General features: G+C 35.7%; 3 protein-coding genes across 3 annotated transcripts in view; 1 reads left to right on the top strand and 2 right to left on the bottom strand.

Annotated features, from left to right (window-relative positions):
- The window catches only part of LOC123552751 (uncharacterized), a 36138-nt gene extending 29101 nt beyond the window's left edge, over positions 1–7037 (top strand). Inside the window, exon 13 of the mRNA XM_053540773.1 lies at positions 6004–7037. The gene's annotated coding sequence lies outside the window, so the exon portion shown is untranslated. The remainder of the gene's footprint in view (positions 1–6003) is intronic.
- Positions 1773–3356, bottom strand: LOC128556576 (uncharacterized). The gene has a single exon (XM_053542089.1). The coding sequence runs from the start codon at positions 3354–3356 to the stop codon at positions 1773–1775; it is 1584 nt and encodes a 527-aa protein (XP_053398064.1).
- Positions 7038–8513: 1476 nt separating the features above from the next.
- Positions 8514–26789, bottom strand: LOC123551219 (oxygen-dependent coproporphyrinogen-III oxidase-like). The gene is made up of 12 exons (XM_045339980.2): positions 26360–26789; positions 23939–24080; positions 23412–23462; positions 22048–22122; positions 21544–21662; positions 20575–20641; positions 19128–19253; positions 14834–14945; positions 14182–14261; positions 13018–13097; positions 12523–12652; positions 8514–11823 (listed from the first exon to the last, which is right to left on the bottom strand). The coding sequence occupies exons 1-12, from the start codon at positions 26455–26457 to the stop codon at positions 11737–11739; spliced, it is 1167 nt and encodes a 388-aa protein (XP_045195915.2). The 5' UTR covers positions 26458–26789; the 3' UTR covers positions 8514–11736.
- Positions 26790–26937: the final 148 nt, after the last annotated feature.

Genomic DNA, 26937 nt, shown 5'->3' with positions numbered 1-26937 from the left:
ATTCGACCGTTTCTAAGTGATTTTGGTTATTTTAATGATATTATCTTGCTAAAAGTGCTCTAGCAATGTAGCTATATGTGTTCTTTAGCGATTCTGCAAATTTGAAGATAAACTATATATTAATAAATGTTTTACACGCGAATCCTGTGTACCCGTCGCCTAAATTACGTGTAAGAATTTTTACTTAAAATTTACCTGTTTACCTGTTGTTTGTTTACCGTTGTGTGTCGACGTCTGTATGTTTCTGGATCATCATCACTACTGGATTTTCCTATGGTGGCGTCTTTCTCGGACTGGGTCATGCTTATGCATGCCACCATAGGTCCCTATCACATATATACATTGCTGACCATTACTTTAAATTATTTTTATAGCTTTATTTGATATTGGTTGCTTATGATTTCATGATTTTATTACTGTTATTATAGAATTTGTATAAAAAAGTTAAAATTGAATAAAAGTTGATTAAAAAGCTAGCTAAAATTTGATAAAATTTGATAAAATCAGAGTCGGCCTTTGCCGAAAGACGAAACACAAAGACTCTTATTTCTGATTTTTATTTGCCTAAAGTTTTTAATAAAATTAAGTTATAAAAATATATTTAAAACTAATTTAGTAAAAACAGGTGACCATCCTTGCCGAAATGTAAAGTGTTTGCAAGGATGTGTCTCCTAGTTTTAAAATCATAGTCTAAAATTAGCCTAGTCATGGCTTAAAATTACGTATATGTTTAAAATTAGAACAATTTAAAAGATACTGGTTGCTAAAAGAGTATTTGGCCTTTTGATTATTATATAAAACAATAAAAATAACATATGTATATATATATTTTAACAACTAAAAGTAAAGTACTATAATATAAATTATAGTGTTAAAACCTCTTTCGGGCTTATTTTGGTATGCTTCATATACAGTCGGCTCCTGTTACTATGTTATTCTTGAATTTATTTCTAGCTGTTCATAGTTGAGGCCCGACCCTAGCAACTTTAATAGATAGCGCCTTTCACCCTGAGGACATATAGCCTGTATTGACCGCACCAGTGCCGTTAAGCCTTACATGGTACCCCCAGACGGGGTGCATATACAAGCTCATCCCCCCTGGTTATTGACGCCATCTCTTTTGAACGAAGTTTAGGATTTTAACATGTTTATACACGTTTCCCCTTAGATTATATTATCTCTATTGACCGCACCAGTGCCGTTAAGCCTTACATGGTACCCCTAGACGGGGTGCATATAGAGATTCAAACCCCCTGGTACTTAGTGATATTAAATTAAGGCCAAAGTTATAAAATTCATTGTTAGGTCGGGCCCCTCCTATGTAATGTTTATGTTTTGTTTATATTCTGTTCAAGTAACCTATTTTGGTGATGAAATGTATTAGGAGGCTGTAGACCTGCTGCTCGACTTCCTTCGGAGGGAAGAGGAGTGTTTTTCTGTCTATACAGACCAACCCGAGTTTCAGGAGTCCACATTCAAGTTCCAATCTGTGTTCTGCATTTCGTGCACACTCTTTGTGTATGTCAAAGAATACGTGGTTGAATGTTTCGTATTCTGTACAGTATGGGCATAGATGTTTATCTGAGTAGTTCTCCCAGCCCAGACCGTTCCGCCCCAGCCTTAGTCTGGTAATGATCTTATCATGGCCGGTGTTTGTGCTATAAATTTGCATTTTACTGGGGATATGTTCTGAGGCGCAGCGCATTGTGTCTTGTTGTAGCCATCTCTGTCTAAAAAACTCCCTTGATTTGGCCTTTATTATGCTATTAACCTCATATACTGCTAATTTGACCTGTTTTGGGGCTCCATTTTCGGACCCTTGCTTTGCTAGTTGATCGACCCTTTCGTTTCCCATAATGCCTACATGACTCGGGACCCATATTAGGGAAACGTATACCTATTTTACTGAGATGGCTGATTTTATGAATAATGTCAACTATTATATCAGATCTTGATTGTGACCTGCCTGTATTTATTGATTGTAATACAGACAAACTATCTGTAAATATAGCTATGTTTCTGGGCATGTTTTCGGGTATCCATTTCAGTGCATGTTGGATGGCTGTTGCCTCACACGTGAATATGGAGACCCTAGGGTCTAATTTGAGAGCCGAAGAGCAAATTTCTTTGCTATAGGGATCAAAGACAACAAAGGCCGCGCCCGCTTTATTTTCGCTGGGATTTTTGCTACCGTCTGTATATATATGGTAATGTGACCTATAATGCTTCATTATGTGCATTTCTGTTATATGTTTGGCCTGGGTGGTATCTTCTGTTTTATTAATGAAGCATTTAAGGCTTAAGTCGGGGGTTGTGACCATGATCCCAGCATTATATGAAAACACCGGCTCTTGTATATTTACTTCACTTAATTGGTATTTATCTAGTAACCTATTAACCTCTCGAGTGTACGGCTGGGTTCTAAGCTCTTTCCTACCAGTGTGACCGTTTCTAACCCTTTCGATGGTACTGGGGCATTCTTTCAGTGCTTTGATTGTATTATTTATGGGCAGATTTTCACCTAGGCGGCTGGATCTGGCCCAATATTTGAGCATATTGACCTCTCTTGTTATATCTAATGGTAGCTGGGCCGTTTCTACTAATACTGCCATTTTATTAGTTGTTTTATATGCTCCAGTGACTACTCTTAGGGCCTTACTTTGTATTACATCTAGCCTTTTTAACTGTGATTTGCAGGCTGACGCATATGCTGTGCTACCATAATTAATTTTGCTCATAATTAAGGAGTTATATAACATGAGTTTAGTTTTCTTATTAGCTCCCCAGTTTGTTCCTGATATTAGTCTCAAGAGGTTAATATCTTTTTCACATCTATTAACTAGATTATTTATATGATGGTGCCACGTTAAATATTGATCAAAATACATTCCTAAGAATTTGGCGGTCGGTGCTATTTCAAGGGCTTTACCACATAATTTAAGTTCCGGCGTTACTTTATTCGATTTTGCTAGGACTTTAAGATATGGTTGCCGGCACACCATTAGCATTAGTGTTTTATTAGGGTTAATGGTGAATCCCCATTCATTACTCCATTTTTCTATTACCTCAAGGACCTTTTGGCCTTTTAGTAATACACTATGTGGGTTTGGTGATGTTACCCATGTGGCTCCATCATCTACAAATTGGGCAAGTTCGGTCCGGTCACCGGGAGGGGACTGTTTGTTGTGTGCATCTATAGCCATGTTTAGAGTGTTCATGATGAGATTAAAGATCAGTGGACTAATCACACTTCCCTTGGGTGTGCCATTGTCAGGTTCTACTGTATCTGACAAATGGCCATTGACCTTTACCTTAATTTTTCTGCCTTCCAGGAAATTAGCGATCCATGTAAGCATTCTCCCCTTAATGCCTAGAGATATTAAATTCAAGAGAGACCCTTTATTCCAATGCCTATCAAATGCATTACTTAGATTTAAAAATATGCCTAGTAGGTAATAACCTTTCCGATGGGCCTCTTTACAGTCTGATTCGAAGCGAAGGAGGTGATCTTCGCACGAATGGGCTTTCCTACATCCTGACTGATATGGGGAGAACAGATTATTATTTTCAATATAAGTTTCAAGTCTTGGTTTTTATCATTCTTTGCATGACCTTGGTGAGGGTTGACGTTAGGGAGATGGGGCGGTATGAAGCAGGGTTTGTTTTTTCCTTATTGGGCTTAAGTATTGGTACTATAATGGCCTCGCCCCAGCTTTCTGGGGTAGAGCCTTCTTTCCAAGACTGATTATATAGCTTTAAGAGTTTTTCTTTGGCATGTATTGGTAAATTTTTGATCATATCATAATGGATCGCATCTTCGCCTGGGGCAGAACTATTATATTGATCAAGGGCCATGTTTAATTCAAGGAGGGAGAATGGTTTATTATACTCAATATCGTCATGTGGGGCTGTGTTATTTTCATTGTAGAGATCGTATTCTTGCTCTTTTTATTGTTTATTTGCCAAAAATTCAGCACTGTAATTGTCATTACTGCTGATTTTCTTATAGTGTTGCACCAGAAAATTTGCCTTATCTTTTTCCATAACCACCGGATCGTTGTCGTTCAGAAGTGTACCAATAGAGCTAGATGATTTGCCTCTAAATTTATTGACAACGTCCCATACTTCTTTTGATGTTGTTTTATGGTTTATTTGTGTTATGTACTTTTCAAGACTGGTGCGTTTTGCTTTTTTAATAATCTCTACAGCCTTATTACGGAGTGACCTGTATTTTTGCATATTTTCATCATTCTTATTTCTGCTATAATTTTTCCTAGCATTCTCCCTTTGTTTAACTGCATTTGCGCAATCCTCAGTCCACCAGGGTATAACCTTTTTCCTACTGTTCTTGCCTTTGACCATTGGTATACTCTTCTTACTAATACTATAGATATCATTTATAAATTGTGTGTGATTTTCATCCACTGTCTTGCCCTCAGTGTTATAATGGAAATGCCTGATTGCGAAGTCATAATATTGGTCCCAGTCTGCTTTACCTATCTTATATTTGCGGGTGGTATGAATCGCCTCTGTTTTTATTGAAAATTCTAATCCCAGCAATATTGGAAAATGGTCACTGCCAAAAGTATTATTGATAACTCCAAAGAATGCATATTGTGCCAATGTATGAGAAACTATTGCCAAATCTATTGCTGAGTCTTTTTGATTTGGTAAATCACTTAGCCTTGTTATATTTCCATCATTTAATACAGCTAGATTTTTCTGTGATAATAGATTTAACATAGTCTCAGAGGCCGAGTCACACCTTGGATCGCCCGGGGGATTCCAGAGTGGGTTTTTAATGTTGAAATCTCCCAGAATTACTGAGTGGTTTCGTATGTTAGAGAACATTTTTTGATAGTGTTCTTCGGTGTTATGTTTTTCATACGCTACATAACAATTATAAATTGTTATGTTTTTGCTGTGACCATATATAGTTATGCCGTTAATTTCATATTCATTGTGAATTATTGACCTTTCAACTGTGAATTTGATGCCCTGTTTGACATATATTATTGTACCGCCTCCTTGATCTGTGCGTTTTTGATATGTGGCAATTTCATAGTCATAAAGCTTTGGTGGTGTTATTTTTTTTTTCCATATCTAAACGCTTCCTGAATACACACGGCATGTATTGTATCTGTGGATGACTTAAGGAAGCTGTTTAATTCGGTGACCTTTGTATTTTTGTCCCCTGCAAACCCCCGGGCGTTCCAAGACATTATATTAAAATTACGATTACATGCCGTCTTGGAATCTACAACGGACATTATTAATTAATTAATTGTATGGGGTTATTGTTAATTAATTTACAGGGATTTAGATCTGATGTCACCTAATAGGGACCATATCCGGCATACCACTGGGGTGGTGGTGGGGGGTGGTGAGGTACCCAACGAGGGCGTCTGCGACCCATTGTACCATGTGGCCTTGCATGTCTGTTGAACCTATTGTGTTGGCGGGGTCCAGATAACCTTCTGTTATGGTATCTGGGTGCATTGCCTGTATGTGAAGAAGTGGGTGGGGTAGGGGTTTTCCCTGTCCCCGTGGGTTGTGTTTCTTCTTGCTGTTCTGGTGCGCTATTGCCCTGTGATATGGCTTCATCAATCATTTGTTCAAGTACCTGGTCATTTATTTGTTGACCTTGTATCTTAGGTGCTATGTTTTTGATTATTTCCATAACCTTGGTCTTATGTATATATTCTTTATTGTTGTGTAGTGTTCGTGTTGGTGTGTTTGCACGTGTTGTTTGACCAGATGTAAGGCCAGCATTTCTCATTCTGGCCTCATATTCTGTTTTGATTGCGTCATTTTTCTTGTGAATGTTTTGTAGATAGTTTGTGTATGCCAAACACCCTTTGAATGCTGCACTGTGTAAACCGTTGCAATTTGCGCATTTTTTGATGTTTCGGTATTGGCATTCATAATGTGAGTGTGGCCCTGCACAATGTGGGCAAATTGTTTTACCTGTGCACTTGTTTGCTGAGTGTCCGGTAGGTGTAGGTAATTGTAAGTAAATGCTTTATAAGCATTATGCATGATAAATCAGTGCTTAAAAGATGCTGTTCATGATAAGCCAGTGCCTGATAGGTGCTATGCATGATAAGCCAGTGTCTCACAGGTATTATGCATGGTAAACCTGTGTCAGATAGGTGTTGCGCATGATTAGCCAATGTTTAATAGGTGCTCTGCATGATTAGCCAGTGTCCAATAGGTGCTATGCATAATGATTATTGCCTAAGAGATGCTATTCATGATTACCTAAATATGTAATTGGTGCTATCTGTGATAAACCAGTACTTTTTAAGTAATGATAATTGAGGTTGCTTTATGATGAATCAGAGCTATATTTGTGCAATTGCATATGAATGTATTGCCATAAAAATAAACTTAAGTGAACACATAATTTTTATCAATTGTCGTTCCATATTTTGTTGGGTTGAAGTTCTGTCATGGTGATAAAATGTCTTGTCAATGTTTTTGTAATAAACCTATCAAAAAATACCAGACTACCTATGAAAAATTAAACGCGTAATTGTTAATTTACACTTTTAGGATAATACTGTAAAATCATTTAATTTCGTGGGCATGAAATCTCGTGGTTTTGGTCAACACGGCAATTTCTTGGGGATATGAATTCGTGGATTTCAACTTTTGAACATAAATTGAATGGGAATTTTACTTGTTCGTTGGGATTAAATTTTGTGGATTGACTTAACCACGAAATCCACGAAAATTAGTCCCCCACGAATATTAATGATTTCACAGTAACCCTAAACAAATGTGTACATGTACTCGCTGTTGTGAAGAACAAGTGCTGCTTATATGTTCTGTAAAAAAACAGTGATTAGGAAGTGTTCTGTTTGATTAACCAGTGATCTGATGTTTTCATAACAAAACCAGTGCTTTATAGATCCTTAGGCAGTACTAATTTTAAAGCCCTTTCTTAATTTTAACTTGCCAACAACAGACTGCTGGCAAGTGAAAGAGTGTATATTTTGTTTTAAAAACTGCTTTATAAAATAAATGTGCTTTCACAGCAATTTGTGTTTGTTAATATCCCTCCCACGTTTAAAACCTGGGGGAAATATATTCACTCTGTCTTTATCTCAACTGAGCATGAAGTCCTTGGGGTGAGCTATTTTGACCGCTCACTGTCTGTTATCCACCTGTCCACACTTTTTGTACCAAACTTGGTCATTAGCATCCTTGCCTGGTCCTTTTTCAAGTTTTTTCAAATATTTCAGCTTGGGGAGCCCCTTCTAGAGCCTGCCAGAGCTAAAAATAGAAAAATCCTTTAAATGATTTCTTCTCATGAACTGCTTGATAGATCTTCATCAAACTTGGTCTGTAGCATCATTATAACGCCCAATTTAAGCAAAAATGTACCAAGTGCTGATAATTAAAGAAGGTTATGGTACCTTTTTGCATTAAGGGGGCGAAAATCACGATCCTATCCAAAGTTTGTTTGAATTTGGGTGCTTGGTCCTTTGAGGGGCTGCTAGAGCTTAAAATAGAAAAAAAAAAAACCTTTGAACTACATCACGTAAACTGCATAATTCATCTACATTAAACTTGGTCAGTAGTATCATTGTACAGTCCTTTCCCATTTTTGTTAATCCCCCAGTACTCGTGGCCACGATATAGGATTATAGTAACAATTGTGTCCGCACCATAGAACTTGAACCCCTTGAAGTATTTTCATGAAACTTGAGTCAAATGATAACCTCATCAGGAAGATGTGCAGAGCTCATGAGTCAGCCATGTCGCTCAAGGTCAGGGTCAAAATTCAAGGTTAAAGGTTTGAGCTTTCCGTTTTGTGTCTGCTCTGTATCTCCTAAACCTCTTGAAAACATTTTATAAAACTTGGGTCAAATGATCACCTCATCAAGATGATGTGCAGAACTTGTGAGTCAGCCAGGTCGACTCAAGGTCAAGGTCACAACTCTAGGTCAAAGGTTTGAGCCTTCCATTTTGTGTCCGCTCTGTATCTCCTATACCTTTTGAAAATATTTCATAAAACTTGGGTCAAATGATCACCTCATCAAGACGATGTGCAGAACTCTTGAGTCAGCCATGTCGACTCAAGGTCAAGGTCACAACCTTCCATTTTGTGTCCATTCTGTATCTCCTTAACCCCTTGAAAGATTTTAATATGACTTGGCTGTAATATTCCCCTTATCAAGACCATGTGCAGAACTCAAAAGCTCAGGGTCAAGGTCACAACTCAAATGTTTGAGCCTTCAATTTCCTGTCCCCTCCTTTTCTGCTAAACCACTTGAAAGATTTTCTTGAAACTTTGGTCAAGTGTTCACCTTACTGAGATGGTTTGCAAACCCAAGAATCAGCCAAGCAGGCTCAGGGTCAATGTCACTTTAAAATATACTTGACAACGTCAATGCTTCCACCCAATACCATCAACCCTTTCACTATTTAAATTCAATCACTTGCGAATGTTGTATTTTAAAACAAAAGTATTCATCCGAGATGGTTTGTAAATTACAAGCAAAGTGTAATTTTCTTATGGAACAACTTTTATTAATTTCATTAAGCACCTGTTCAATGTAAAATAAAAAACATATTTTAACAAAAATATATCTTTTACTAGTAGTTTATATTTGAAGATTATTTCTGTTTCTAAATGACACCTGAAACTTCTACTTTTCAAAGATAATGCTGCAACTTGTTCTTTTTATAGAAAACATGTATAGATTTTAGTGGAACTGTATTATTTAACAAAGGACTGCATAATTTCAGCTGTTTATATGCTTATTATACATATAACTATAAAAAGTAACTAACTACCGGACAGAATTCAAACAATATGCCTAAAACAGGAAGTCTGCACAATAACCAGTTATTGGCAGGCAGCAAGATACAATAACAGGAAAAAACTTTTCACTATATATTAAACGACTCGTTAAGAAGGAATAGCGTGCCTTAAGTGTTTTTTTTCCACTCTTAAACCTAGATTTGCACTTGGGCTACACCAAATAATCAACCTAAGGCACATCGGTGCTGTTTAGTAAGTGTATAATCTTCAAGTTATAAACAATATACCTTTAATGTTTCTTAGTTACAGTTTAAGCTATCCAATCCACAAATAGGTAAAATTTCGATGCCTAATGACCCCATATTTTTTTGGTATCATTTGAAAGAGTGGTGTCTGCTGAACAAGAATTAGTAAATAAGATGACCATAAATAATATGCAAGAATCATTAAAGTCATGTTTTTGGACTGTTAAATGATGAATTTTACACTGTAATAACTGGATTTCTGTTGAAGTGTCATTGAAGACTATAAAGTAATAAAATAAAAATACTAATAAAAATACTATAACATATTTTGTCATGTAATTTATATATTTTTTTCATTAGACAATACACTTCCAAATAATACCAAAATTATATGAGCTTACCAGGCATCAAAATCTTATATAATTTAGTAGCATTGTTATATAGAACTTGCTTATATGTGGATCGGATACCTCAAGTATCAAATTCAGAACATTTACAAATACAGACCATGAGCTCAGTAACTGTCAGGTTCAATACACAATGTTCTTAATGAAACAATTTCACTATGTCACTCATTATAATGATTAACCTTTTTCTTATGTTTTAGCAACCTCTCATATGTTTAATAAATAGTCTTTGATTATGCTCATTTTTCATGCACTCTGTGACAAAAATGTGGCAAGTCAGTAAAACCAATAGGTAATTACTTATAAAAATCTTAAAATCTAATAAACATATTGTAATATAATACTTTGTGAAAAATGCCGTGTTTTTAAGGTAATGGACCCGTTATAATAATTGGCGATTTCCATTGAATTGTTTCCTCTTTGCTTTCGGTTTTCCCCGGCTGTCAAGGAAGGTCATGTAAGCTTGTAACATCCGAGGAATACCAAAAGAGAGCAAACAAAAAAAGAATACATTAATACATGGGATTAGCAGCATGTCGTAACAGGTCCACTTCCTTCAAATAAACCTTTGTGAAAATGATATTCCAAAATGTCAAAAAATATACATATATTAAATGTAAATGCTGTTTGTCATGATCAAATTTTAATGTTCAAATGCACCAGAGATAGCTTGAATGTAAAAACAATTGTATGAACAATGACTTATTTAAACATTTATAGTCTGATTTACATAATCCATGCTTTCTGTGAGCTGTGGCTTTAATTTGCAAGACCCCAATATAAACTACACATAAAGGTCCCAAAGCACAGTAATAGTTAAAAATATCTATTTAGTAATCATTTTATGAACAAAAATGCAGTTTACCTATTGTAAACATTTGGCAAAATCACAATGTCAAGAAGACAAAATCTTGCTAACTTTACTTTTTTGCATGGAAACGTTGCTTTTATGCTAACTTAGATCTCTTGAAGGTTTTATAACAATACAATCATTGGATTTAAAAAAAAAAAAAAATGGTATCCAAAATGGCTGAAATTTACAATGGAAAATACCCTTATAAAAATCATTCTTTGATGACAATTTCAAAAGTAATCTAGATATTTTAACAACAGCTGTCCTATGAGAGCATGCTTGGCTGTTCAACAGCTTCTATGTCATACAAGGACCATAACTTGGCAAGATTTCAGTAACTTAGTTATTTATTACAATTGATAATAAATTTGAAATTTATTAGAGCAATGATAATGCAAAACTTCATCCAAAGTCGGTAAGTTGAAAAAGGGCCATAATCTTAATTTAATTCAAGCAAGAGTTATCTAACTTGGTTATTTCAGAAGGTTCGTAGACTAGGAAATCTTGTGTACTGTTTCCATCCATTACATGCAATGGTTACTGAGATAGAACCTGCACACAAACCTTGAATTCAGTATTCTTCGAAAAGTCGAGCTACGAATTTAAAAAAGCCGCTATTATCACCCTCAGATATCTTTCAAATAATGTATGATATCAATAGCATTGTCTTGTACTTGAAAAACAGTTTTATGGAAAAAGTGTATCAAACAAGATGGGTGAGATTTCTGCTCTCGGCTACATGAAGGAACTGCATCAGCATGAATGAAACATGCGTCAGAGGTCACACAGTAATGGCAGCTATAAATATGGGCAGACAAACAAATGAAAGTAAAAAAAATGACATGCTCATGAAAGTATGGCACCTATTAAAATGTTCTAGCATTGAGGTAAATAAAGTGTCGGGTTGAAATTTGGAAAAAACGATTATAAAATGTTTCTCATACTTCCATACAGTTCCATTAATAAAACAAAAATAGAAACATTATTAATATCATAATTTTGCCTTTTGCAGGTACGGCGTAACTATCTGCATCCAGTAACATCATAATGAAATGAGCTGCACCATGAGAAAACCAACATAGTGCATTTGCGACCAGCATGGATCAAGACCAGCCTGCGCATCTGCGCAGTCAGGTCAGGATCCATGCTGTTCTCAAATGGTTTCTCTAATTGCAATAAGCTTTGAAAGCGAACAGCATGGATCCTGACTAGACTGGTTGGTCATGGTGCAGCTCAAATGCTCAAATGTGCATAACATATTGAAAATTCATCAATATACAAACAAAATTCAAAATACAACAAAGAAACCTAATTTATGTAAGAATAATGTACATTATCGCATGTAATATACATGTATTACCAGCTATATAGACTTTTTCGCCAATTATAAAAAGGACATGGTATTTAAAAACCGACTGTTTAAGAATCAAAATTCTCTTAAAATTTCTACATCAGGGTTCAAACCCAGTCCTTTGGGTTACGTAGAACATCGGTCAACTTCTGTTCTGGAGACCCCGGTTTCACTTCATGACAGTACTCCCAACTCTGAAATATGAAAAGATACCCCATTTGTCATACATGCAAGTACTTACTGCATATAAAATGTTTATACAATTTTTATACCGATTCCTATATTTTGTTCAATTTGAATAAAAATCGCATCTTTTTGGTAAATGACTTATAGATATTAAATAATGTTCAAAGTATCTGTGTAAAGTGTAAATTCATGTTTTATAACAGCACAGAACAAAACTGATATTCTACAGGAGTTTTCACACAATCATGATACTTAGTTTCTACATATTTATTTTACATCCGTTTTAGAGAACTTGCCACAATACATGTTAAATACATTTAAAGAATTTCATACAAGACAATTTGCAGCAGCACTGGTTTAGTTTTATTTATTCAGACCACTTCTGAAGGGAGACAGGAAATTTTTACATGGTTTGTAATATGACCACATATTAAAGGATATAATACTATATCATCACCGAAATCCATATATGACTCAAACTTCCCTTTCACATGATCTGGATTTCCATAATCACATACATGATTCATGATCCAGTCATCCACATACCATTCACATTGCCGCACATGCATATATTGATGGCTGAAAGCAAAACTGTTGCAATCTCTTTGTTTGATGTGAGTTATAGTAGTATTGCATTCACCTCTCAATATCTCATTAGTGTTACACTTAAGTAGAAAAAGACTGTGAGGCTTCAAGTTGAAACTTACAGCATTTAGTGGCAGAGACATCATAATGCTTTCTATTCTTGCCCCAGGTGTCTGTAAACCAAACTTTGTCCCTCTGTCATACACCAGGTTGAATTCTGCATAATACCCTCTACGAAGTAACTGCCACCTCCTACGTAAGAAACAAAGCAGTTGTACCTTTTCATTTCTATGCATAAAACTTCTGAAATCTCTGTTTAGAAAATACGTATTTATGCCTATTCCATTTAAGTTTATAGCAAGAAAGGACCCTGATACCTATGGAATTCTTACAAACGTAACATTAAATATCTTTTCTTAACTACAGTCGTGTTTTCTGCAAGGCAGTCCTTATAAGGTGATGAAGCATAAAACCTTGAAATTCAAATGACTATGTTTAGCAACTTTTACTATATATTTTTTTCTTACTCTACAATAAAGGTAAAAAAAGCTGGCTCAATGTTATTTTTGTGAATTGCCAACCTTTTTTAGGGTAACTCAACAGAGAAACTGCCTTACCTATCTTTGTACGAGTATCCCTTGTTTTTGTTTTTCTTCACAAGTGGAATGTATGAAGGTGTTACTGATTTGGCACATGTCTACAAATATATGCACAAATAAACATATACCCAGTATTACATATGTGAAAAAAAATCTAGTTTAAAAAAATAAACAAAGATCACTGAAGTCACATTTTTAAGTAATATTTAGTCACGAAATATCATTTGTATTTTGTATGTGCACAAGTATCAAGTTACATTCTTAGATTTATATAAAGAGACACAGTCTTTAAACATGCTTTTCTTGTGGCAAATTACTTTCCACAATATATTTTCAAATAAGGACGTAGATATACTGTGTTAGTTTATCCGCCCGTTTTTATGAAAATAACAGTTGAAGAAATTAAATTCAATTTAAAACAAGGAGCTATGTTCAATAAACGCTTGATGCCCCCGGTGGCAGCCTTTTCGATACAAAGCAACCTAAGTCCAAAACGAGGTCAAGTTCAAGGTCAAACTGAGGTCAGGTGATGTCTGAAGATGAGGAATGGTGACAGGTTACATCTGCATTAGTATCAAGTCATTCTAGTAAGGGGTATTGATGCTAGACGAAACGGTCCCATTTGGTTAACCTCGAACGGACGGACGGACGAACGAACGAACAGACAGGACAAACACTATATGCCTCCCGCCGCAGTAGATGCCGGGGGCATAAATATTGGCTCAGTTGTTTGAAACTTTAACAGGCGATTAAGCTAATGGTTGATTAACTTTTAGAGTTTAATTATATTATGACATTTTAGAAGATATGGAAAACACAAATTGGTAAAAATCATGAGCTTATTTAATTTCACAGTAATTATAAGTAACAAATTTAAAAAGAAAATATTTTTGCATGAAAACTTGAAAATAAATTGCCCAAAAGTAGTGTTACAAATATCTACAAAATTTAATATAACCGACACATGCACGAGCCTGAGAAGTATATTGTTCTGTATCCTGCTGTATCCAGGTGATGCCACATAAATATAACATATGATACTGCAGTTTCTCTTTTCTTATCTTTACACGTACCTTATTAGTAAAAATTCTATGAATGTTGCTATGGTGCAATTTTGTATTGCCCGGCAAAAATCTTCCAGCTTTAACAACTAAAAGTTACTACCTAATTTTAAAAACATACCGAGACAAATTTAAACGTATCTTCAGCCGATCCATCTTCCAAATCATCGAAGAAAATACCACCAACACCTCGAGATTGTCCTAAAATATTTAAATGTTAAAATATGAAATATCTCAAAGATTTTACTTTTTTCCCAAACCTTTATACTGGTAATTATGGGTCATTTGTTTTGGGGGGGTGGGGGTGGGGAAGGAAGCCTGTAGAACAAGTAGCTGCATTTTCAAAACACTGGTGTATGACGTTGTTTTTTGTAAGTTTTAAGTGTAAAGGTGAAGATCATATGAAGGTCAAGGTCATCTATATATAGGTCAGTTTGCCACAAGATTTGTCGAGTGTGAGTACGAACACAGTGCCATAATTCTGGTCTGGCTGTGGCAAATCCCGATTAAAACACCTGGTGCACAACTTTACATCCTGAATAACAATCCTGAGAGGTCTGATAACTCTTGGTCAAATGCTTTTTGTGAGATGCATTACACAAATTGGCACAGATGGACGGACGTATGGACAAGAGCAAATCTAATTGTCCTCTCCCAAATGTATTTGGTGCCCAAAAAGTTAGTATTAACCTAAACAAAACTCAAGTTTTAACATCATCTTAGCAGATGATTGTTCTTTTAATCTGAACTAAAGTAAAAATGGCAAAACCAACCCCTGTGTTTGATAAAGAAGTATTCGTCACACCATTTCTTGAATCTAGGGTAGTAACCTTTGTCATGTTTATCGCAAGCTGTCTTCAGGGTCTTATGGAAATGTACAACATCCTGCAATAAAAATATATCTATATAAGTGTATTAATTTGTTTTATCATAGATGCAACATACTGTGCTTTTAACCCTTACCGTGCTGAACATGACTGCCTTTGCGACTAGTGTAGATCATGATCAGACTGCAAAGATGTGCAGTCTGATCATGATCTGCACTAGTCGCCATTCAGTCAGTATCGTTTTGGTAAGCACCCCTTTTAACAGTTAATAGTACTGTCCAAACTGAAAGATGGACAAGTTTATTATAGAAATTCAGCAGGGTAAGGGTTAAGTTTATCTCTAAAGGATTCACCTTATATTGTCCAAGTTCAGGTTGCGTGAACACACCCTATAACGTGATAACGCGACACCACCAGATAACATGACACCAGATCGGATAACGCGACACTCTGCGGAGTTTGTTGTCGATTAGAAGTAAGTATTTTCAATTTTTTCTTTACACAATGTGAATCAATGAAAAGCAGACTCTTACCAGGTTTCGAGGATAGAAAGAGGCATCTCAAGGAATGTTTTCTGAATTAAAAAGACCACCAAATAATCATACAGATGGCTAATCCACGGCCAGATTTTCATTGTTTTGGATATTGAACCGAGGATTTTTTCTCATTTCTGAAGCAACAAGTTTGGCATTACCCTCAATAGAAAGCCAAACATTCTCTCTCTTTGTCTGCCAAATATCCCGGCGAAATCTCTATTACTTTCGAAAATACGAGGTGTTAAAGTCGGATGGGTAGACCAAAAATGTTCTGTCTGACACCACATAATTCCCAGGGAAGGTTCTTACTGACACCAACTTTTGAAGATTAGATGTTCTGTATGACACCAGCATTTGATCATACTTTTTTTTGCCTTTATTTCGCTCGGTTTGTAGTATTTTATCGAATTTACGTATGTTTTCGGGTATAACGGGTCGTTAAATTCATTTTTCTAATAAGGGTTTAGGTTATAGTGCAGAAATTCACCGTAATTCGGTCGAAAATGTGACTTCGTGGTGTTGTTGAAAGTAGTATACATAAAAAAATACTTACTTTTTTTATTTTTGGCACTTTTGCGTGTAAAATGGGGGCTTATTTCATTCGCAGAATGTATTTTCAGTAAAATAAGACGCGTTTCAGGTTAAATATCGCGTGTATATGGCAAATGATGAGAGAAAACGAAAGATGGGCCGTTTACTGCGCGACGCCGTCAACACCGCGATTCGAGAAAGGGTCAGTGGCTTCAATCTGGCGGCGTTCCACCACAAATCTGTCTACACCACCTTTTCTTTTCATAGTTTGACGGCTGATTATTTGTAGTTTACTTTATATATATGGGTTTCTACGGGTTGAAGTTCTAGAAAGTATAGTACATGGATCTAAACTATGGTGAATTTACGCTAGAACCCTGGTATAAAACCTTTACAGTTCAAGACGACATTCAGCGCGATTTTAGGTGTCATGACAATAAATGTGTAGAGAAAGTAAAGTCAGAGTGGGGTAGGAGGAGTCATATTTTGATAGGATTGTCAGAGTCAATATTCAACAAGCTCTGAAAGACCTATTCATATATTGTTGACCTATTCATATTCTGTCAATGTTTGAGTATCTAGATAAATATGATATATGAGCACCATGAGAAAACCAACATAGTGGCTTTGCGACCAGCATGGATCCAGACCAGCCTGCGCATCCGCGCAGTCTTGTCAGGATCAATGCTGTTCGCTAACAGTTTCTCTAATTGCAATAGACTTTGAAAGCGAACAACATGGATCCTGACAAGACTGCGCGGATGCGCATGCTGGTCTGGATCAATGCTGGTCGCAAAGCCACTTATAATGTTTGTTTTCTCATGGTGCGGCTCATATAGAAGTAGAACATATATTTTGAGGGGGTCTCAGGCGTCATTTTGATTCATTGTGCTGTTGGTGGAATCCAGACATTTGAATTGAAAAGACTGACTGGCAGATAGGTTGCTATTTACAGTAATGGAGACCCATTATTAAAAACATCTTATAGTCCAAAGGTCGTGTACAGAAAATTTAAAGACATTCTCTCCTCCAGAACTTACTCTTTGGTACGCTTTCAAATAATCGAAAATGAATGTACTATCGTATTGCATACATGCCCTTGATACATTAAAACAACTTGCTTGAATTGAAACTGGCAATATTCATATAGACACCTTAGTTAAAATGTTAAGTTATTGCCAATTTTCAATATTACAAATCATCTGCAGGCCCGTCGGAAGTATTGTAAAGTTGCGGGTGCTAATTATATAGCGGTCGATAGTTATAGCGGCTAATTCAACCGTTTTCATATAATTTCTGTATATATCTATATATTCCACACATTAATAGCAATTAATATTTCAGGTTAATGGAAGAATAATGGACAACAGACGGAAGTACAGGTGTTATTACTGTGATGAAAGCTTTGATGTATTCAAACTTACAATAGATCATTTAGTGCAAAATCACCCATCATACTGTATCAGATATAGAGAAATTGAACTGAATCCTGAAAATGGTTGAAATTAAAAGGTTTTATACCAGTATAAATTGAAATCACTGACCCTTTCTCGAATCGCGTTGTTGACGGCGTCGCGCAGTAAACGACCCTACCTTCGTTTTCTCTCATCATTTGCCATATATACGCGATATTTAACCTGAAACGCGTCTTATTTTACTGAAAATACATTCTGCGAATGAAATAAGCCCCCATTTTACATGCAAAAGTGCCAAAAATAAAAAAGTAAGTATTCTTTTATGTATACTACTTTCAACAACACCACGAAGGCACATTTTCGACCGAATTACGGTGAATTTCTACACTATAACCTAAACCCTTATTAGAAAAATGAATTTAACGACCCGTTATACCCGAAAACATGCGAAAATTCGATAAAATACTACAAACCGAGCGAAATAAAGGCAAAAAAAAGTATGATCAAATGCTGGTGTCAGACAGAACATCTAATCTTCAAAAGTTGGTGTCAGTAAGAACCTTCCCTGGGAATTATGTGGTGTCAGACAGAACATTTTTGGTCTACCCATCCGACTTTAACACCTCGTATTTTCGAAAGTAATGGAGATTTCGCCGGGATATTTGGCAGACAAAGAGAGAGAATGTTTGGCTTTCTATTGAGGGTAATGCCAAGCTTGTTGCTTCAGAAATGAGAAAAAATCCTCGGTTCAATATCCAAAACAATGAAAATCTGGCCGTGGATTAGCCATCTGTATGATTATTTGGTGGTCTTTTTAATTCAGAAAACATTCCTTGAGATGCCTCTTTCTATCCTCGAAACCTGGTAAGAGTCTGCTTTTCATTGATTCACATTGTGTAAAGAAAAAATTGAAAATACTTACTTCTAATCGACAACAAACTCCGCAGAGTGTCGCGTTATCCGATCTGGTGTCATGTTATCTAGTGGTGTCGCGCTATCACGTTATAGGGTGTGGTGAAGCTCTGTATAACTCCAGCAATTTACTCATCTGCTTGCAACTTTGAGTGATCGCTGTTTTAGTGTATACTGGATTCTTCAAATACCATTCAAATTCTCAGGTCTTTGATTTTTCTCTTAAATATTTGAAGTGTAAAAACTCTAATTGCCAACATTAAATAATTTTACTAAAAAGAAAAACCTGGTCTAGCATGCATCACATCCCTAATCTAAACCAGGTAAATTGCAAAAGGCAAAAAACAAAAACAAAAAAAAAACTGATAATTTAAATGAAGCTCAAGGCCCTTTTCAACATATCTGAAAATGGGCAGATTCCAGCAGTTTCCAGGTGCTAAATTCTTTTATGCAACATAATATCAGTTGATCTACCTGGGTGGTCATATACTGTGGAATTATTTAATTTCTTGGGCACAGAGTATTGTGGTTATGGCCAAAACATTTTTGCAGATATAAATTTATGGGCTTTGACCTTTGAACTTAAAATGAATGGGTACTTTACTGCTTCACTGAGATTAAATTTTGTGGATTGACTAACCAAGAAATCCACAGAAATTTGTCCTCCATTAAAATTAATAATCTGACAGTATGCCTGAAAGAAAGCCTGATTGGCATATTTAATCTTTTTCAAACCATTTACCCTGGAAATCGCCATATTCCTAAGCCATTTGGGCGACTCCAACTCAAAGAACTGTCTAACTTACAAGTATGGTGAATGATCAAAGCCATCTCTGCCTTAATTACCTGTTCATCTAGAAAGTATGGTGTAAGATCAGTGCCACCACCAAACCACCAATGTTTCTGTCCAGTTTCATCTGTTACTTCAAAATAACGGTAGTTGAAATGTATTGTAGGCACATTAGGGTTTTTCTGAAAATATTAGTAATAAATAACATACATGTGGTAGTACTTTTAAATCTTTTACTCACAACTGTTACTTGATCAATCAGAAAAAAAAAATATGGAGTTAGTAAAATGCACTGGTAATTCAGTCCCGACAATTTGTTATCAAGAGGTTATTATAATATACGACTGCAGTATTCACAACTAGTGCAATGAATATGAAAACTAAGTATGCCATTGTGGCCAAGAAGGCACACCCCAGCTTTATTCTATGCATATGATGTCAAAGTCAAAACAGGCTGACATTTTGCTTAGGACCTGAATTATGCCAAAAACATGTTGCTGGACATGTGCCAGTATCACTTGAGACAAGTCAAATAGTATTTGTGTAATTTTAACGTAAATTTGTTGCTATTTATAGTTAAATATTAGGGATGTCAACGGATATCCGGATATCTGGTTATTCGGTCACGGGTCCGAATATTCGGATCTAATTTAAGTATTCGAATATTCGGTAGTAACAAACAGATTCTTGAAATATTTATTTTCATGTTCATAGCATTATAATTTTTCGTCACGTAAATAGCGTGTCAAAACGTAATACACAGTCGCCATGGTGATGACACCTACCCGACAGGTGTGCGAAACATACTTGTCAACTTAGCTAGTCTTGTTTGATCAAACAATGCAATTATTGTCAATTAATAATTATACATAATTTAAAACATGTGTTTACAAATCGTCGGCAAATATTGCAGCTTTAAAGAAAAGACGTAAGAGAGTGCGAAAGTAATAATTAGTATGGTACATGCTCTTTTATTCACGGGAGCTGCAACAATATTTGTTGATAAATATCGGCACTGAACTTTTAATGGTTATGTGCGGGAACGAATATCCGGATATTCGCTCGGACGGTTGACCGAATATTCGGATACCAGTTTTGGTATTCGTTGACATCCCTATCAAATATATAATAAGGTCAGTTACACATATATAGGCACAGTTCATTTCACGTAGCAGGACAACTGGTTGTCAAGCTAGCCTGGTAAGAGCACCAAACTACAAATATCAAGGTTGTGAGTATGATCCTCAGATGAGGTTGTTCTCCACAACAGTTTGACAGAAGACAATGTGCAAGTCATGTGTTCTACACCTCTAATCTATGTGAAGAAGTTGTAAGATACTTGTAGAGAAAAGGTAAGTCCTGGTACAGTATCCAGGAGCACCGGATAGGTTAAATGACTGCAGTTAATATGACGTAAATTTCTGTATGACATGTATATACATGACCGTGTTTTTTGTATCAGGAAACAAGTTCCAGGACTGAGAACAAACATAAGGAACTTACAGGATGTATTACTGAGCTGACTCCAGTAGCAAAGAACGGTAGAGTCTTTCCTTCCAGACTTTTCCCTCTGTAATATAATATTGTACATGAAACAAAACTTTAACCCAGCATTCCAGCAAAGTTATTTTCCAAATTCAAAATTAACTGAAACATTTTCGTGATGCCAAAACATCTATTTCTCAAGTTGGAAATGGTATGCCATCATATATTTTTTAACATGTAAAATAATGCACTATATTATATACTTACCCGGTACTAAATGGCTTGACTGTTGACTGGCAAGCCATTCAATAAGTATTTTATTACATAACATCGGAAATTATTTTTTACAGTTTTAGTTTTACATTTTTGATTTAATAACATAGTAAGCATGTGCTAAACATAGACCTGTCATATAGCACAAACTATGGACAATGATTTATATAAGGAGTCATCAATAAATATTATTAATAAGAGCTTCCTTAGTATTTTAGGAAAAACAGCAAAAATATATCCAATGCCAAACATTCTGACTTTACAGCATACCACATCATATAGATCTATCATCCATACAAATTTCGGATTCGTAACTGAAAACCATTGCAATCATTTCATAAATTTCAATGCATACCTTAGTACCGATTTGTTAAAATCTAAGCATGAGCTTGGGAATATTCCAGACTTTCTTTTCAAACCTCCATAAATTTACCCTCTAACTCTCCCTCACCAAGAAATAATCAAACTATAAAAAGGACAACATTCTGCCAACATAAACTTTGTACATATACCAACTAACTTTTGTAATTATTATATTATTATTATTATACCAGATTTATATAGCGCCTTTTTTCATGATAAACACATTCAAAGGCGCTTTATATATAGCAGACGCAGCCACACAGGGTGGGAAATTGTTGCATGACAGGGTGGGGGTGAAATGGCATTAATAATGAACACAAATCCACCTGCATGTAGGAATCAAGAGGTTACCTTGTCTTCATTTGTGCTACAGCTGCTGGGGGTAGGTTGCCCATGACAACAGAGATATTAACCCCTGCTTTCTCAAATACTTCACCATCCTGTAGAACACAGGTGATACCTCCACCTCCCTGAAAAATAGAATGATATTTCTTTTGTTTTGTTGGGTTTAAGGTCACACATACAACTGTAGGTCATATGGTGACTTTCTAACTTTACATGGGAAAACTCATTTGTCCACCCATCTTCTATAAGCCAGCTGGATGGCTTTCTCAAATAATCTGACACCCTAACAGAGGTTTAGAGTCCACTGCCATCTGTGACAAATTAGATAAAACCAACTTCACCACTTGGATGCAGATGCCCGAAATAAGACAAGGTATCTTATTTTCTCAACTATATTCTATCTATTATGTGGATAAATTCAAAATAGCACAAAAATTACATACAATATGTAGGTTTAGCAAATCTTAGATGACAAGAGAAATATAAATTTAAGTAACAATCTATGTATACCTCCTTCCGCTGCCATTTATCCACTAGGAACTTTTTACCTCCCTCCTCAGCCTCCAGGGCCCTGCAAAATTCTGCCTGAAAACAGGAAATAATGGCATCAAAAGTGATTTCAGTTACCCAAAAAGCCTTTTCAAGATCACTGGTTGTTCCTAGGCAGTGTCCCTATCTTCAACTTGCTTTTCATTCTAATACTTCCAGAAATTCTACTTTTTAGTTTTATACATTAACTTTGTATCCAAATAAATGGAATATTCTAATAACTAGTATTCAAATAAGTGGAACTGACAGTATTTCCATTTGCTCATATCTGTATTTAGCATCAAGAACATTTGGTCTGCCCATATCTATTTTCAGCAAAAAGGAATAATTCTCTGGATATTTTCTGGCTGTCAAAGACTGGGAGCCAAAACTGTTAAAGTCTGCAGGCCATTTAAGATGATAGGCATGCATCAGGATGAGAACTGAGTATTTCTGTTCTACACGAGTTTTGATACACATTTAAAGAAATCTCTATTGCATGTTTTGCATATCTAATTGGGTATTTATGCAAATATGCAGCTTATCTGTTGCTCTGGAATTTCAAGTGTCTGTTTGGATTTTATATTATAAATTGATGCAACAACTAAATTCACAAATAGTGGTCCCTCAGGAGTAAACCAGCTAATTTGAGCTGCGCCATGGGAAAACCAACATTGTGGCTTTGCGACCAGCATGGATCCAGACCAGCCTGCGCATCTGCGCAGTCTGGTCAGGATCCATGCTGTTCACTTTCAAAGCCTTTTGCAATTAGAGAAACTGTAAGCAAACAGCATGGATCCTGACCAGACTGCGTGGATGCTGTCTGGTCTGGATCCATGCTGCTCACAAACGCACTGTTGGTTTTCTCATGGCGCGGCTCAAATAGTAGTCCCTCGGGAATAATAATGATGAATAAGATAATAAAAAAAGATTCATCACAAGTTTGACATCATGAGAGTGAAATAAAGCCATTACATAAATTTAATAACACACTAGTATAATAAAGCTATGCCGTTGACGTCAGTTTATAGGAGACATTGGTCGAATTTTCTTGGTCTATAATAGGTAAAGAAAGAAGAAATTTTTATGTTTCAACAGGAAAAGCTTACATGTGATAAAAAGAATATTACATTTGTGTCTTTCCACATTGAATTTATTAAACTTGTTGAATAAAATTGATAAAATGCTTGGCAGAGCCTCACATTTTATAATTTTATTCAACTCGTTTAATAAATTCAATATGAAAAAGACACTTATGTAATATCCTCCATGTATCTATCCAAATTACATCTAAATATGCCAGCCTTCAGGAATGGGACAGAGTGTGCATGAGACATAATAATTACCTGAATGTCCATGATCATTTTTTCCATCCTGATTCTCATGGTGTCAGAATTCTGAAATAAAAACACCTACTGTAACATTTTATCTTAGTACCATATCAATTTAGCAGATATAATAATAATGGGGAATTATTGGAATGAAAAAACCAAAATAAAACCCAGCTAAACTTGACTAAATAGCTACCATGTCAGTATCTTGTTGGATATGTTTGACTTTTCCACTATCCAACCCTGCCTCACTCTCTGAGTCCACAAAGAGGTAAAAGTTTGGTAAGATGTAAGGCAGAGTTACAAATAAAGTTCCTTATCCATTGCCAGATTTTTAGTGTAAGAATACAAATAAGAATTTATGACAGAATACAAAAACTTGTCTAAAGATGACAATTGTTTCATTACACATTATCAAGAAAATTCTATGTCTGACTTGCTACTTTTTTCTTTGAATTTATGACAAAGAACACTGAAAGCAAAAAAGAAAAAAAAAACTCACACAAGCAGTCAAGAATTACAACTGATACTAAAATTTATACCTTCTCCATCTGTACTGGGTCAGTGACAGGCTCTGACATCCAGCCATGTTTTTCCAACAATGTGGCTGCATATACTTTATTCTTTCTGCAGTGAATTGCTGCTAAACTTACAGTAGCGAAGCCTCCTACTGCAAACACTGCTCTGTAAATTATATTACAAATTAAATTAACGCTATCCACCACAAAAGGACTACAGAGAAATTGTTATATACAGGGTTGTCTTTTTAAAAGATGAAATAACTGCTACAAATTGATCACTTCTGGCCAATTTAGGAGACTCAATACTGATTTGGTTGTTTTAACTAAATAACAATGCCTGCATTCACCATAATCAAGTCCCAGATGCTCTAAAACAGTCATTATTTAATTGTTCATAAAGTATCTTAACAGACAGTATTGACTAATTGACCAGTATTGACCAATCGACCAGTATTGACCACTTCAGGGAGTACTGACCGGGGCGGTTTTAACCGTTTAAAACCAGCGGTTTTAACTGCCCAACATTGTTTTTGTGATATATCTGCTGGTGAAGAAAAGGTTCACACAAATTATTAGCTAGATATCATGATATGGCACTGGATGGACAAAAACTACAATTGAGTTCTAACTAAGGGGGAACAACTTTAGTGTTAATGTGAAAATTCTGCAGTTAACAATAAAATATATTTTACAGGTAAAAAATACAGTCAGCTAGCCCAAAATAATGAAAATAAATCTGGAATAATAACAGAACTAATTTGGAATTTGATTTATATCTGAAAAGGTACCATCTGTCAGGAGACAAAATGCAGACAGAAACACCTAGACGTGAAGTTTATGTACAATAACAGATGGTGTTTACTACATGACACTGACACAGTTAAAAATCTAAGGTAAAGTGATTAATGCTTTGATGTCATGCAAGTCAAGAAAGTTCAGGTGACTTTTTTTGTCCAGATCACTGATCATAAGTAAATACAAAATGTTACAAAAGGACAAAAGCAAATACCTTGGGCAACATGTTTTAACACTTTTCAGCTCTGAATCAGTTTAATTAAGAGCACAGAGCCCTTAAACCATTTTTATAGGTATCAGGTCAACCTGTCCCTTAGTCAACTTGACTTGTCCACCAGTCAGCAAATCCCAAGCTTGGTCATCTGTCCCCTAAATTTGATCATTTTGTCCCCCTTTCATTTTGATCAAATTGTCCCAGTTTTGGTCCGTTTGCCACCAACCCCCAACCCACCCGCATGTTTATATTTTGTAATTCCATCCTCCCGCATCCCTTCCCCATCTCATTTTACTTTGAAATTATTCTTTATACACTATCTGCTGAATAGTGATATTGGAACTTTTTTGCTTGTAACCTATTTATAGCCAACACTGGAAAGCCATATGGTCGATTCCTCCAGAAGACTGTTAGTAACTTTTGTGCAGGATGCAGAAGACGCCCCAATTCCAGAAGTCTTCAAGCTAACCTGGTTCTTGCATGCCAGTTGTAACGCATCCATACACGAGACTCTTATCCCAGTGTTAGTAAATTTTAGTTGGAGAAGCAGGGGGGTCAAACTCATAATTCCTGGTTTCATAGTCTTACAGCATTACCACTATACAACTACGCCTACTCCAATTTTAACACTTATTTAATTACACGTGGATATTTGAAAAGGTGTTAATGTTGACTAATCACCTTAACAGTCGCTGTCTCAGCTGACTGAAAGGTGTAAACAGGGATATAGAAATCAGTTATACAATATATTTATTGGGTGTAACACCCATGAATTTGTTTGCAGTTCAGTTTCAATTCAGCATTCAAGTTTTTGCTTCTTTTTCTCCCTTCACACTCGCTACCAAATCCAGTAGATTATTCAAAATTCCTTTAACGATGTTTTGGGGATCATTTTTTGTTGGTTTAAAGATGTGACATAGAGCATTTGTTTACTTAATACATTCTTGGAAAGAGACATGTTGTTGTTTACTCTGAACTGTTTACTCCGCACCCGAAGTTGATACTTCAAATCAACACTGCTTTAAAATACACTACCGTACCATTAATATTAATTCCCAACTATTTGATTTACGCATGCATTGAGTGTATAATATAGTTTAACTTAGGTTTATAGAGTACCATTCAATGCGTGTGTACCTAATCCTTTAATGATTATGTGGAAGAATTAATGCTGACCGTGCTCTGTTACGTAAAGCATCCAGATGATTTAGATTTGTTTACGCTAGTAAAAAGCCAGTATGTGCATTTCTGTAATTTCATATACTACGTTTTTATACGTTACAAAAATTATCAGACATGCGTATAAGCATTATTTTAAAGCCTAATTTACGCTAATACGCATCTTTTCTGGAGCCCTGGTATACATACAATAAAATACAGTAGACAGAAAAGTTAATTTTTCATTGTTCTTGGTCATTATGAAATGTATTTACCCCCATCCGGATCTGTTGTTCCTGGTCTGAAATGTGGCAAGTGTTGTCAAATTTCTCGCAGTTCTCAGGCTTCCAAGCAATCTTCTCAAAAGGACCATGTTTTCAACACCTTAAAGAGTACTTCAGCAGAAAATCAGGTAGGTTTGACTTCACTTAAACTTGTCCATATGTGCGACCTATCACGTAGATGGGTTAAAAACTGGGACGACCTGCTTGTTTAACTGGTTTTGTAGGGTAAATTTGGATATTTTCTATTCATGCAAAGTTTATGAACACTGGCATGCAAGGTTAACAATTTCTTTTCACAACAGGCGTGAAGATTCGCGATTCTAGTAACATTTGACCTGTGCAATACCAATGAAAGGGCGGTATTTATCAAATTTGCAAACTATATCCGACACTCTCACATATGGGCGCAGACATATTGGTTGCGATCAATAACAAAGTTTACGAATCTTAATAATACGAAATATCTAATTGTAATTTACAAAATTTAATGGAAAATGAAACTGTTAAAGTCATTACAAACACGTTTGACCTGAGTTTTATTTCAATTCAAGATATTCTAATAAGAAATA

The sequence above is a fragment of the Mercenaria mercenaria genome, chromosome 4 (genome assembly GCF_021730395.1).
Source record: "Mercenaria mercenaria strain notata chromosome 4, MADL_Memer_1, whole genome shotgun sequence".
In the NCBI taxonomy this organism is placed as follows: Eukaryota; Metazoa; Mollusca; class Bivalvia; order Venerida; family Veneridae; genus Mercenaria; species Mercenaria mercenaria.
This window is presented reverse-complemented; position numbering and strand designations above follow the sequence as displayed.